The 14,477-nt window shown below is 42.9% G+C and overlaps 2 protein-coding genes across 7 annotated transcripts in view; one reads left to right on the forward strand and one right to left on the reverse strand.

Moving 5' to 3' along the window:
* ENOPH1 (enolase-phosphatase 1) overlaps positions 1 to 6,010 on the reverse strand; it is a 35,392-nt gene extending 29,382 nt beyond the window's left edge. Inside the window, exon 1 of one of the 3 annotated variants that reach the window (XM_043906364.1) lies at positions 5,675 to 6,010. In XM_043906364.1, coding sequence (XP_043762299.1) covers positions 5,675 to 5,758 — 84 coding nt within the window. In that variant the 5' untranslated portion in view covers positions 5,759 to 6,010. Of the gene's footprint in view, positions 1 to 5,350; positions 5,373 to 5,674 lie in introns of those variants that run through there. The other 2 variants (XM_043906366.1, XM_043906365.1) reach the window with 2 other exon arrangements.
* Positions 6,011 to 6,460: 450 nt separating this feature from the next.
* Positions 6,461 to 12,000, forward strand: HNRNPDL (heterogeneous nuclear ribonucleoprotein D like). Of its 4 annotated transcripts, XR_006341743.1 has the most exons (9): positions 6,461 to 7,357; positions 8,160 to 8,328; positions 8,425 to 8,586; positions 9,098 to 9,229; positions 9,386 to 9,500; positions 10,029 to 10,199; positions 10,490 to 10,581; positions 10,954 to 11,058; positions 11,739 to 12,000. XR_006341743.1 is itself a non-coding variant. In XM_043906362.1 (8 exons), the coding sequence occupies exons 1-7, from the start codon at positions 6,915 to 6,917 to the stop codon at positions 10,558 to 10,560; spliced, it is 1,263 nt and encodes a 420-aa protein (XP_043762297.1). In that variant the 5' UTR covers positions 6,461 to 6,914; the 3' UTR covers positions 10,561 to 10,581; positions 10,954 to 12,000. The 4 variants fall into 4 exon arrangements, 3 of the variants coding, with proteins under 3 accessions (XP_043762297.1, XP_043762296.1, XP_043762298.1); XM_043906362.1 differs by having other exon boundaries at positions 10,954 to 12,000; XM_043906361.1 differs by lacking the exon at positions 10,954 to 11,058.
* Positions 12,001 to 14,477: the final 2,477 nt, after the last annotated feature.

Consider the following 14,477-nt stretch of genomic DNA (forward strand, 5'->3'; position numbering starts at 1 on the left):
TCCAAGACCCACTTAATACACTCTGTAGGAACAAATATTCTAATCAGATTCATACTTTCAGTTAATAGAAGGTTCTTAATTATTACAAAGACTTTACCTTCAAGCACAAAAAGTCTTTCTAAGGCATAAATGAAAAATATACCTCCCCACTGCCACTCACCCACTACTCTCTGACAAGGTTTGCTGATAGCAAATGAAATACTGATGGAAATATATTTACTGATTTTATACACGGGGCTGGTTAAATATTCATTCCTTGCTTCCCAGGTGGCTCAGTAGTCAAGAATTTGCCTGCCAAGGCAGGAGATGCAGGCCTCGGGTTCGATCCCTGGGTCAGGAAGATCCCCTGAGGAGGAAATGGCAACACACTTCAGTATTCTTGCCTGGAAAATCCCCTGGGCAGAGGAGACTGGAGGGCTATAGCCCACAGGGTCACAAAGAGTCGGACATGACTGAGTGAGCACAATCCCTGAGCACAAATATTCATTAAATGTTCATGCCTTATGAGGTTGCTATCCCCACAGTATAGGACATTGTACAGGACATTTGTACCCAGACACAAAAGACAATAACTAACTTGCCATAAATCATTCAGGGAGCCAGAAGCTAAGCCAGACTTGGTCACCAAGCTCATCCTGATAAATACTACACTGTCCAGCCAATCCCTGTTATTTAAAGATACTATATTTGAAAAGTTTCCTACCTACTAAAATTTATTCATAAATTAATCATTATTTACTGAACTTTCCCACTATTTTTGACAACAGGTACATACATGAGCAGAACAGCAAAACTTCTGAAAAACCAATTGCACACATTCCCATTATGAGGTGATGCTTTGCCTTACTTCACCTCTCATATTTTAAACAAGCATCCTTTTCAAAGTCTATTGGCCACTACATTTTCACATTTTGTGCTTTTTGTTGGTGATGTTGCAGTTTAAAATGGCCCCCGATGTGTTGAGGTGCTGTCTAGTGTTCCTAAGGCAAGAAAACTACCTGCCTTTGGAGCAAGCACATGGGTTAGATAAGCTCCACTAAAGCCTAAGTTATAGCGCCACTGGCAGTGAGCTCAATGTTAGGGAATCAATGATATGTATTAAATAAGACAAACAGAAACATGCAAAACAAGATTATCTATCCATCAGTTGTGATCAGAAGCTCACAGGAAACTTTCCCTTCATCTTCTCTATGGACAATGTTTCAGTATTTGCTAAGATGGTGTTTGCAGTGACTTCAGAGATCATAACTGCCCCAACTGTTGTTACAAGTACTAATTTGATGTGTAATGACAGGAAAAGCACCAAATTATAGAGCATTTTCAGAAACAAGAGATCATCTTCCCCAACTCAAAAACAATAGTTGAAGGTTCCTGACAGGATAACCACAGGACTGGTAATGGTGTTATTTCGCAGCTTACAGACCAAAATAATTGGAATAACACAATGCAAAAAGTCAGAAAATGAGTATTACACCACCATGGACAAAGATCTGTGGCAGTTCCATGGGGTGCAGGCAAAATGATTCAAGGGGATAAGGGAAGAAAATACAATCCCATTCATTTATACTCATTTAAACCTCATCTTTAAATTCTAATTTACTTTATAACTTAATAACAGTACACAATAAATTCTACTGGTTACAATAAATTCTATTGGTTATGCCTACCCCAACTCTACTGACACTTTGTGTATATATGTGTGTGTGTGTAGTCACTCAGTCGTTGTCTTACGCTCTGCAACCTTTTAGACTGTGGCCCGTCAAGCTCCTCTGTCCGTGGGATTCTCCAGGCAAGAACACTGGAAAGGGTTGCCATGCCCTTCTCCAAGGCATCTTCCCAACCCAGGAGTTGAACCTTTGTTTCTTGTGTCTCCTACACTGCTGGCAGATTCTTCACCCATTGAGCCATCGGGAAAGCCCGCTGACGGTTTATATAACCTAAAAATGTTGAGTGATCACCACCATAGAGGATCAAAGTCAGTGCTTGAAAAGAAAAGAAACTCCAGAGGCACACGTTCTGCAGTGAGGGGCAAGACTGGTGTCTTTGAGGACTCAGATGCACTGAGAACCATCAAGGGAAAGCTGGGTTCTACTGCTGTTCTGCCCCCAGCAAGTTGTGATGACCCTCACAAAGACATGCCTCTAGGCACCCATTGATTTATATGAGAAATTAATTAGCTGGTTGTGACACTGACTAGATGACCCGAGCAAGGAACACTTCTCGCTCCAGAAATTTGACCATTCTGACTCAAAGAAAATAAGATACATTAGCAGTTAAGTAAAACCATTGTTTATTATTGTCTGTAGCCTGAGGGTTAAAGGCATGCCCTGACAGAGCAACAGGCTGTCAACAACACATTTCCAGACTGGGAAGATCCTATGGAATCCTGTAAGGTATCTAGGAGTTAGTGTCATCTTTCATAGTTATAAGTTGCATCATAGACCCCTTCAACTCTAACTACTCAGCAAGGGGAAAAAGAGAGAGAGAAAGGGAAAAAATAAATATAACCAGTGCTAACCTGTCTGCCATTCCACTCATAGAAGGTATTCTGTTCCCTGGGAAGTCTCAGTTCCCCAGTGTCTCTGACAGCATGAATGGTCCAGTTTGAGCCTAGTGTTTGACACAATATATTTTTCATCTACGTCACCTAATCCCAAACCAACTACCTCCTCCGATGCTCAAGAGAAGCAGCAGCAATGTTTCAACTCTGAAGGGAAAATGGCTGCATGTGATCTACAGAAAGATGGACTCGGTCTCCAGAGAGGACTGGCTTCCTAACGCTATTTCAAAGGCATTTTTTTGGTAAACCTTTTCTTTCGTATTGGGGTATAACCATTTAACAACGCTGTGATAGTTTTAGGTGGACAGCAAAGGGACCCAGCCATATATATACATGTATCCATTCTCCCCCAAGCTCCCCTCCCACCCATTGAGCAGAGTTCCTCCTGCTATACAGTAGGTCCTTGTTGGTTATCCCTTTCAATTACAGCAGTGTGTACATGTCATCCCAAACTCCCTAACTATCCCTTCCTCCCCTCTCCCGCTCTCCCCCTCTCCCCCGCCCGAAACTGTTTGTTCTCAAGTCTGTGAGTCTCCTTCTGTTTTGTAAGTTCATTTGTATCATTTCTCAGATTCCACATACAAGGAATGGCATAGGATATTGCTCCTTCTCGGATCTACTTCACTCAGTATGGATTTACTTCACTCAGTATGACAATCACAAAGGCAATCTTTGACAATACTCAATTTTCACAGTGTATACTGACGGCAGAACCAAACCCCCAAATAAAGTATAGTTACTCTGTTCCAAGGGTGTACTCCTAAACCTATCACCAAGAGGTGGTGTAAACTAAAATTTGCCACCATATACTTTTATGGTATTTCATACTGATTAAAGTGCTCTCATGTCAGCTGTGTCATTTAACACCCACAAGACCAGGCAAGGAAGATGGAACAAGCACTGTGGTTCCCATTTCAGAGATGGAGCGCAATAATGGAGAGAGTAAGACGTGCTGTGTCAAGACAACTTGGTTTCAAATCCCAGGCATACTGCTCACTTTTTCAGAGCCTCAGTTTCCTATCAGTAATATGCAAACAGTGCATACAACCTGAATTGTAGTCAAGTATACCAGCTGCATCTCAATGTTTCCTTTCATCATTCCAAGTTCACACACTAACATGACTAAAGCCCAAAGTAGAACAGAGGTCCAAGAAGGATATAATTTAGCATCTCTTTAAAGGGTCTTCAAAAGATACAGACATTCTGCTGAAGGATTTTTTGGTTCAAATAAATTTGTGAAATGTTAGTCTCTTGAAGGTTCACAAAGCATTATGTGTGTGCAAGGGTGTGTATGATATAAAGGATCTGAGAAGGTGTGCAATAAAAAAAAACCTGGTTGAATACGAACAGAACATTTTCTCAATGCATTTAGTAATCTTTTTCTGCATAGTTACAATAAACGTCCACAAAGACCTAACGTTCTTCTGAACATACTTTCAGAAACACTGGTTTTGATCATTTAATGCATAGCAAACAGACAACTGTAGTAATTAATATTAATAGAAATAATAATAGGTTATAGTACAAAGCACAAGAAACTATCCTTTAAACAAGATCCTTGAATGATTTTTTTGAAGTCTGGTCTCAAATGCAAAAAAAAAAAAATCTATTTAGACCATTAAGGCATTTTTATTCTCAGAAAGATTTCAGAATAAGTCTGTCATAAACAAAGATTCAAAGAAGTGGCTCAGGTCATCTTGCAGAAGACAGTGGATTAAAAAAGGTGAAAGAGCTGTATTATTTTTTGTTACAAAATTGATTTGGATGAGATATCTTCTCCCTAAATAGATTTTCCAAGAATGGTACATATGCCATATTACTACTTGTCATTACTCCTGGTCTTCTGATAACAGTGGAAAGCAAGACTGTGACTTGTAAACTATGAACCATAAAAATGCAGAATCCTATTTTTTTTTTTTTAACTACAAGAAAGTAGTTATTTTGTCACAAACAACAAGAGAAAGAAAGTCCACTCGGTTATCAACATCTGGCCAATTCTGAGTATTTCTGCAGAGGCCTCACGTGTACTTAAAAACTTGGGGGAAAAAATGCCAAACTAGATTTCTTAAGAAACTTTGCTGGATGTCAAGATATTGTGATCCTGCTAAAGAATCTGTAAGTGGCTGTTACAGTGGAGACCTAAAAGTGTACACCAATTTTATATTATAACCTAGATCAAGAAAAACAGTCCTCACAGGTAACTTTAAAAATATAAATTAAAAAAATTAAAACTAAGACTTGCAGTTTGCTGGAAGATGGGTTTTCCCTACTTTGTAAACGGTATCTCAATTATTGCACGCAAGCACTTCTATGGGAACTTTCATCTTAAATCTCTAAAAGTCAAATAAACAGAAGATTAGGCTTGAGGGATTCTTTTAAAAATTATACTAATATCTGATATTTAATCATCTTGACAAATACAATATATATAAAAAAAGAACCTGCACTAATGCAAAGTTTTAAGTTTGTGAATTAGATGCAGACAACTGTTGGTAAGCACTGCCATCCTAGATGACTTTGGGTAAGAACTGTCTTTTTTTAAAAAAGGAAAATGGACGGAATCTAGACCGTTGCTAACCTAGTCCACGAACATTCAGTGAGAGGTTCGGCCACGAACAGCAGGAGTGGGAAAAGGCGAAGAATAACCATTACTGCCTAAGACACCAAGGCTACCTGAAAAGTCATCCTGACGCTTCAGTCTTTTCATTTTGCGGGACTGGAAGCCTCAGGCACCACTAGATCGCGGCCGCCGACTCCCCAGGTCCAAACTGGCTCGAGGCAGTCGCTTACCTGCAGGGCGACGGGGCGCACACCTGCCCGGCGGGCGGCGCCCATATCTCTTCGCCGCGGACCTGCCCTCCTCCGCCCTTCTTCACCACCACTTCCGTCCCTTCCCACCCACCTGCAAACAACCGAGGGCAGGGACGGGGGAAGGTGAAGATGAGAAGAAAAAGCATACAGCTATCCGCCGCAGACTACCTCCTCCCACCCCAGAGTCGGTGCAAAGCCACACCGTCTCTCCCACGCCTCGGGTCTCTAGTGCAAGGTCTACGATACCTTCAACATTTTTGGTTTAAAGCATAAGTAACTTCCCCGCTCCCTTCCGCCCCTCACCTTCACGAAAGCAATCGGGGTTGTGGTACCTTCGATATCTAACAGGATCACAGTGACTTCGGCGGGCACCGAAAGCACGACCATTTCCCCACCCCACCGACTGCTACCAAGACAATCGGCCTACTGGTAGAGGGCGGAAGGCGGCGCCGGCAGCGCCCCCAGCAAAGGGCTGGGCTTCTGGTGGCCCCGAAAAAGAGTCCCGGAACGGATAACCGCAGCGCGGCCTGACGCACGAGGCGGAGAGGACTCGTCCGAGCCTCCGGACGTAAAGAAATCCGCAGCCCAAGAACCCTGAACTCGCCAGCTGCCCGGGGCGGGAGGCCCAGACCACGTGGGCAGAAAGAGGGGCGGTCCTCACGAGGTTCCGAGGGGGCGGGGCGAGGCACGGTGCCGACGTCGATTGGCCGCTAGAGGGCCTCGAATCCGATCCGTCAAAATGGGGCCTCGCGTGGGCGGGAACAAAGAAGCGAACGCGGGAGACGGGTGCGCGGGTGCGCGCTCTCCGCAGACTGGTTGAGCGAGCGGGAGAGGCTCGGGGCACGTGCAGACGGGAGCCCCGCGAGTGGCGCGCCGGGGATGTGAGTGCCCCTTGCCCTCTACGGCACCTAGCCCCCTCCCTCCCCGCCCACTGCTTCGGCTTTGGCATTTTTTACAGTAATCCGACCGGGTCCGCGCCCCTCCTCCCGTTCCTCAGCCACCGAAGGAGGCCGTTCGGGTCCCGGTCAGCTGGACGGCGTGGCCGATCGGCTCCGCGAGGCCCGCCGCGCCCCCCTCGGCCCGCGCGCCTGGGGCGGCAGCGGAAGAGGCGTCCGCGCCGCGCGGCCGCCCGGAGAGGCCGCCGCGCGCCCGCTTCCTGTTCGGCTGGTTCCAGCCAGCTCGAGGACAAAACACGCGTGCGCGCGGCGGGCGGACGGCCGGCGCGCTCGCCGCCTCAGCCGCCGGCGCTGGGCGCAGTCCGCCTTTTTCTGGAGCGGCGCGGCCACGGTGCTAATCGATAGCAGCAGCTCTGCGCTGGGGGAACCGAGGGCGGAAAAAGGCGGGGTTGACGGCTCTTGGCTGGGAGTGGGCTGGACCGGACGCCAGAGACAAAAGGCTCTCAAGGCAAGAGGGACTGTGGCGTTGCTCGGGATTCTGACCCCAGGACTTCTCGCCCCGTCGTTGTTTCTCTTCTGACGCGTCTCTCTCTTCCCAAGCCCGCGTCCCCTCACCCGCGACCTCGCTTCTCAGCAGGAGGCCCGCGATGGAGGTCCCGCCCCGACTCTCCCATGTGCCGCCGCCATTGTTCCCCTCCGCTCCCGCTACTTTAGCCTCCCGCAGCCTCTCCCATTGGCGGCCGCGGGCGCCGCGGCAGCTTGCCCCGCTCCTCCCTTCGCTCGCTCCCAGCTCCGCCCGGCAGGGGGCGCGCCGGGCCCAGCGCCACGTCACCGCCCAGCAACCCTCCCGATTGGCGGGCGGGGCGGCTATAAAGGGAGGGCGCAGGCGGCGCCCGGATCTCTTCCGCCGCCATTTTAAATCCAGCTCCATACAACGCTCCGCCGCCGCTGCTGCCGCGACTCGGTCTGCGCGCCAGCACCCTCCGGCCGACCACTCCGCCGCTATGGAAGACATGAACGAGTACAGCAACATAGAGGAATTCGCAGAGGGATCCAAGATCAACGCGAGCAAGAACCAGCAGGATGACGGGTACCGCACGCTTCTCGCCTCTCCCCTCCCCTCCCTTCCCCCAGCGCGCCGCACGCTCCCTTCGTCCCTCGGGAGCCGCGCGCTACCCTTTCCCACCTCACCCCCCCCCATTGTTGGCCCGAGTCGATTCTCCCGCGTGCCCGCTGGAGCTCACTAGGGCGAAGGAAAGAGGAAAGTAGGAGACGGAGGGGGGTGACTGGAGAGCCCCGCGAAGATGGGGGAAGGGCAGAGGGTTTGGAGGCGGAGGGCGGCGGCGGCGTCTGGGGCCAGAGTGCGCAGGCGCCGCGTGGGGCCTCGGGGGGAGGGGCCGGGCCGGCCGCGCAGCACGCTGCGGCTGCTGCCGCCTTATCATTGTATCTGTTAGGGCTCTGGGCAGTTTTTCTGGGGAGGATGTAGGGGGACCCTTGGTTTGGGAACCTGTAGGCATCTTGTGCCCAGATCCCTGTATACGTGATGATGAGTTCTTCAGGTAGAACGTTGACATGACAGCTGAGGAAGACTGGGTAGTAGTGGTGTTCAGTTTAGAAAGTTGATTTTCCTAGTTCGGAACGGTCTTTTAACGTGTTTCGTTGGCCTCGTTTAAACTTTGCCTTGTGCAGTGTGGAGAGCAAAGATTTGGATAAGTGACCTCGATGGAATTGGGGGCTTTTTGTGGTCTTTGGTTCCTGTGTGTTTGTAAACAGGTGGAATTACTTGTACATGGGTATGAATTTCCCTGTGCTTATAGTTTGTAGCAAACGTCACTTTAGAATTTAACCGTTTTCGCTACTGCTGTTTGTAAGTAAACAACTTTTATTTCTAGTAAAATGTTTATTGGAGGCTTGAGCTGGGATACAAGCAAGAAAGATCTGACTGAATATTTGTCTCGATTTGGGGAAGTTGTGGACTGCACGATTAAAACAGATCCTGTTACTGGAAGATCACGAGGATTTGGATTTGTGCTTTTCAAGGATGCTGCTAGTGTTGATAAGGTATGAACCTGTTCGCATCGTGCTTTTTGTGTGCGTTTTGCAAATCGTTCGGCGGGTTGGTTGTAAGTTGTCAGATTACATAAATCTGTCTTCTAGGTTTTGGAACTGAAAGAACACAAACTGGATGGCAAATTGATAGACCCCAAACGGGCCAAAGCTTTAAAGGGGAAGGAACCCCCAAAAAAGGTTTTCGTGGGTGGATTGAGCCCAGATACTTCGGAGGAACAAATTAAAGAATATTTTGGAGCCTTTGGAGAGGTGGGCTGTGCTTTTGTTTGTGTATTTTCATTCGATACGTTTATATAACGTTTTGTCCCTGGCCCAGTTCTTACAGAGTAAAGAGTTCGGTCAGGGTGGAATTAAATTATTGCTCAAGTCCCTCCCTTATCACTATTTTATGTGTTACAATGGAAACTAGTATTTAAATTAATGGAATTTTTTAAATTATTAATGGAAATTAATAGTTAATTTATTTCAGCAAAAAGATGGATGCTTTGGTGTGGTCCAGACTGGAGTGGCATTATGTGGGGTACAAAATGCTGTTGAGGTTTTCCTCTCCCTTCTAAATAAATGCTTTGTAGATAAGCCAGGTTACTCTAGTTTGATGATGATAATGAAGCAGTTTATACAGAAGTCAATTGATGAGAATAACATACTTTGTTGAAGCTTGTGAATGATTTGTGTCATTCTAAAACATTTTGGTAGCTTTTTACCTTTACCGGGTGATCTTACCCGGTAAGATCTTACCGAGTGTGCATCTTAATTTCAGATTGAAAATATTGAACTTCCTATGGATACAAAAACAAATGAAAGAAGAGGATTTTGCTTTATTACATATACAGACGAGGAGCCAGTAAAGAAATTGTTAGAAAGCAGATACCATCAAATTGGTTCTGGGAAGGTAAAGCCATTTGGATTCTATTTAGTGAACAGTGGGCTGGGTTGATTGGTTTGTTTTTTAAGGGAAATTTCTCAACCTGTTTTGAGAAGGAAAAAAATGGCTTGACGTTAGGAACAGTGGTAACAATTTTGTTCTCTTTTTACCTTTTGTTTATAGTGTGAAATCAAAGTTGCACAACCCAAAGAGGTATATAGACAGCAACAGCAACAACAGAAGGGAGGAAGAGGTGCTGCAGCTGGTGGGCGAGGAGGTACTAGGGGTCGTGGCCGAGGTGAGACTTAATTCCAGGGAAGTGAACCAATGGTTTAAGCTATCAACTGCTAAATATGAATAAGCCCATAGAAGAGTAAAGCCAAATTTAAACTGTTACAGCATGCAAAGTGCTCATTTTAGTCCACAGGTTTTTGTTTTATTGGTTTCACTTCTTCAAAGAATAGTCACTCTGACAGTGTCAGTACTGATGGGAAAATAATACCATTGAATGTAATTAAGATTACATGATACACCTTGGCATGATAGGTTTTTTATGGCAGGAGTCCTTGTTGTAAACACGCTTGCTGTCGTCTTGATTTTTTTCCCCCTTTTAGATTTAGGAAGCCTGATACTGGCACAATTGGACTTTCTACACCCGTCCCCCCCTTTTTTTTATGACAACTGTAGTGATATTTTCTTGACCAGATAGCACTGTGGGTGTCCATTCGTTTTTAAGATTTGCAAAGTGAGGGACAGGAATGCATCATTTTATGTTAGGATTGGGGATCAGAAGTTGTTTCCTAACAATCATTGTGCATTGTTTCAGGTCAGGGCCAAAACTGGAACCAAGGATTTAATAACTATTATGATCAAGGATATGGAAATTACAATAGTGCCTATGGTGGTGATCAAAACTATAGTGGCTATGGCGGCTATGATTATACTGGGTATAACTATGGGAACTATGGATATGGACAGGGATATGCAGACTACAGTGGTAAGAATATTTACTTAATTTCATAAACCAATGGTATTAAGATGCATCTCAGTTCTGAGATTGTGTGTGTTCTATTTATAGAAGTGTTTAGAGTTAAATTTTTGAGATGTAATAGTCTCGGGGTTATACTGATTTAGTGGCTGGTTATTAGCATTCTAGAATGTGGTATGTGCCTAATTTATAACGACTTAAAATATCTAATTCTACTATTTGGCATGCAGAATTTTGCATATCTATAGAAAAACCGTATCATTAAAGGCTAAGTATAATTTTTTGTCTTTTCAATATAGGCCAACAGAGCACTTATGGCAAGGCATCTCGAGGGGGTGGCAATCACCAAAATAATTACCAGCCATATTAAAAGGGACGCTGGAGAAAACAGGTGTGTATAAGAGTTCAAGAAACCAGTGGAAATGTCTAATTTAATTTAAAGATCAATAGACAAATGAAAATGAGTAAAAACAAAATACCATGTAGCGTGTTTTTACTAAATTGTTAAATTTTTACTTGCTTTATGAGCCTGTTTTGCCTAAAGTGTCTATAGATCTTTAACTTTAAAGTTTTATCTCACTTTCTTTAGTAATACAGAAAAACTTAAGAGTTTTTCTGTTTGCTTTGTGTACCAGGTGGTCTAGAGGAATAATTAAACTTTTTTAGAACTATTAACAGGTAAAGTACTGAAATGGGTACAACTTAAGGAAAACAAGAATGTTGTCTTCTAACTCTGACATTATACCTTGTTTGTACCCGCCAGCGGGAACTTCATTGCAGGCCGTGTGTCACCCTGACCACGTCTATCTCTGGGGGTCGCACGTTGCGGGCAGAGCGCAAGGCATACACCAGAAAACGCTGTCCTGTGGTATGGTCTCTTCCAACTTCATGTACCAGCGTAAAGATTAAAGTGGAAAACTTCAGACTTTGGCTTCTTTTTTAATCTTTTTGAAGATTAAGTGTCTAAACTTAACTTAAATGGTTTTTTACAGGAGTTAAAGTACATAAATGCCTTTTTACAGCTTAATCATTTTGGTCTTCTGTTTAGTGTTGTATTTCAATTGTGGAGCCTCATTTTAAGTGTTCATTCTTTAAGATTTAATGCTTGCTTTTTCTTTTTATAGCTAATAGTGAAATCTACAAACCAAAACAAGAACTTTAAAATCTGGGATTTAAATTAAAGATCATATGCACATAGCAATTTGTTGCCTTGCAATACAAGCGTGTTAGAAATTCATGTTGGTAATAGAATTTTACATGGCTTACTAGAGACACTTCTAGTAAACCTTGCATCTAGCACAGTTCAACCTGTGAATTTGAAAAGATTGTGTTCCCTGATTTTCTAAGTAAGTTTTAACATCATTTGGGAACTTCAAGGTGAGATGATGATGATTACAATTAACCCAAACTGCGTTTTGCCAATGAATTTGCATGTGATCTTTAATTATTGAAGAAAAGAATAAAGTGAGAACTTAATTCATGAAAGTGGACCTTAGAAAGCTTGCCGGAGTTGCACAAGTCTAATTGCCATTTTGTTTTTGTTTTTAGGAAGAGATTGCTAACGTAACCATCTTGCAGGAGGACATTGAAGATTGGTCTTCTGTTGATCTAAGATGATTATTTTGTAAAAGACTTTCTAGTGTACAAGACACAATTTGTGTCCAACTGTATATAGCCGCCAATTAGTTTTTTTTGTTTTTACTTTGTCTTTTGCTATCTGTGTTATGACTCTGTGGATTTGTGTTTATACAAACTTTATTTGTATGATTACATGTTAAACCTCAAATAAATGCTTCCTTATGTGATTGTTTTTCTGCGTCAGGTACTAAATAGCTCTGTAAAAGTGTAATTTTAAATAAGCAATAATTAACGCACAGTTTATTTTGTAGGGAGTTTTGCTCCATAGGAAGAGGAGAAAACTGGTCCTTTATAAATAGCCAGCTACAGTGTCTGCTCTGTTCCCCTTTTTTGTTAGATGTATTCTATGCTCTTTAGACTTCATTTCTGTCTCTTAACTGAGGCTTCCATCATAACCTTTAATGTTGTTTTCCTCTCTGCCTATCTGGAGACATTGTCATGAAAGTTTCTGTGGCATAATTACACTGTTGTGATTAGTGGGAGCTTTCTAGTAGACCATGAGTCTTTGGCTATATTTTGAAAAATAAATGTTTAATGGCACAAAGCATGCTGGTAGCTCCTTTTATGAAGAAAATGTTTTGCTTTGTTCTTGTCTCCGGAAAAGCATTTTTTAATGGTTTGCTGTATTCAGTGGTCTGCTAGAAAGAGCTTTGACTAATCATAATACAGTAACTTAATGTTTTCTTGATTAAAATGTCCAGATATACCCATTGCGGGGGGGAGGGGGGCTAAACTGTGTTATAGGAGCTACAGGTTAAGAATATCAGATATAGTTAGATTTTACACAATTTTGGCAAATAGGTGTGAAGTTTGAACAAAAGTTAGATTACAAGATTTGAAGTAGTAAACAGTAAATTAATTGTATACTGTTCTGTTGGTTTTATGTCACAGCAAGCACCAAACTGAACAAAATGTTTTCTCTTGGGGCATTGTTAGGAAGCTGTACTGGGTGTTAACTGTTACATGATGTGAGTTCTTAGAAGGCATGGGTAGTAGGTTTCAGTCATTTTTTTATGTGGTTAGTGCATGAGCTGGGTAGTTGAGCATATTCACATTCAGACAAAGAATAATGGAGAAGGATGACCCTTGATTCTTATGTAAATGCAAGTCTTCAGTGTGACCAAGTCATGTCATTACAACAGATCTTCCTGGTGCGTTAAAAAGAAAACCTTTTAGCTCTAGATTTGGGAGGATATCCTAGATAAGTTCAAGTTTTGAATTTCACATTCAGTGTAGTTAACTGAGTTTAATGTTTTCAGTTTTGTTGCTTTGGTTTCATGTTCGCCATTAGGATTGGCATACATGTTTACTTGTGGAATAGTTCACCTCACCTTCAACCAAGTGTAAATTTTTTTATGCTAATGAACCTGCCTCTTGTTTTCTTTGGTGCCTGCAACTTTCTTTATTCCAGTGATGTTTGTACTTGATGGGCTATCAAGTTATAATGCTTTTGGCCTTGTTTTGCTCCTGTTTTGCTATTTGACCTTAAACCTAAGCCAAGTATCACTGTTGGCTGTTGCAAGGGATTGTTTATTCTTTCAACGTGCAACCTTAGGGGACAGAAAGGAGATTTTCATTTTAAGTTATGTTGTCAAAAGTCAGGTGCAGTGTCTTTAGGGCAGTAAATCTTGTAAGTTCAAATTTATGATTAGGTGACAAGTTGACATTGAGATTGTCCTTTCCCTGATCAAAAATGAATAAAGGCTTTTTTTAAACAAAATCCATACTCTTCAGTCAAGTCTTGATATATATGATTTTGAAGAAATACACTACATCTAGAGATTGTCTGAGGTCTTTTAGAAAAATGAAGTACCTATGACAGACATACTCAATTAGCCTGTATTTTTCTTAAATATACTTCCTGAGTAGTTTTGACCAAGTTGTGTGTGTTGCTCCCTACCCTGAAAGACACATTAATTATTTAACAGTTTTATTGATCAGCATGTTAATACTGTAGTCTCAGATACATTTACATGATTAAGAATTAAGAGTGAAATTAAGATGCTTATTGAGAAACTAACATGGATAAACATCATTTATTCCATTCTCTTCCATGCATCTTTTTCATAATGGTGAAGGGAACTGGATCCTTTGTCAAGATTTGATAGGATGTCAACTATAAGATGCTGTTTCACTAATTACATAATTGCATTTTTAATGCAGTTTTTAGTTACAGGAGGTAGAACTAATGGTGTGTTTCTACCATTTGAATTTCTCCTACCAGTAATGCAAAATCAAGAAATGTCCTTCTGTAAAAATAATTACCTCAGAATTTTCAACTTAACAGGGCTTTCCTGGTAACTCAGCTGGTAAAGAATCCACCTGCAGTGCCGGAGACCTGGGTTCGATCCCTGGGTTGGGAAGATCTCCTGGAGAAGGGAAAGGCTACCCACTCCAGTATTCTTGCCTGGAGAATTCCATGGACTGTATGTAGTCCATGGGGTCACAAAGAGTCAGACACACCTGAGTGCCTTTCGCTTCACTTTGAACGTAACAGAATTGCCATCTACTGTGGTCTCTAGTTTTGTGGCTGCCCTGTTCTGCTCATGGCATTTTAATTTATGTTTAATAATGTATTTTTGTCTTGAAATAGTAAAATTAGGTGTGAGATTTCAGCTGTTCTGGTTGAAGCGAAAAAAGTCAATCACT

This window comes from Cervus elaphus, chromosome 6, assembly GCF_910594005.1.
Source record: "Cervus elaphus chromosome 6, mCerEla1.1, whole genome shotgun sequence".
Classification (NCBI taxonomy): domain Eukaryota; kingdom Metazoa; phylum Chordata; class Mammalia; order Artiodactyla; family Cervidae; genus Cervus; species Cervus elaphus.

Bases quoted from the DNA above. Each gene is read 5' to 3' on its own strand.
- HNRNPDL (XM_043906363.1), top strand. From the start codon at position 6,915: ATGGAGGTCCCGCCCCGACTCTCCCATGTGCCGCCGCCATTGTTCCCC. The intron at 8,329-8,424 runs GTATGAACCTGT...TCTGTCTTCTAG, and splicing joins ATGCTGCTAGTGTTGATAAG to GTTTTGGAACTGAAAGAACA. The intron at 10,200-10,489 runs GTAAGAATATTT...TTTTCAATATAG, and splicing joins GGGATATGCAGACTACAGTG to GCCAACAGAGCACTTATGGC.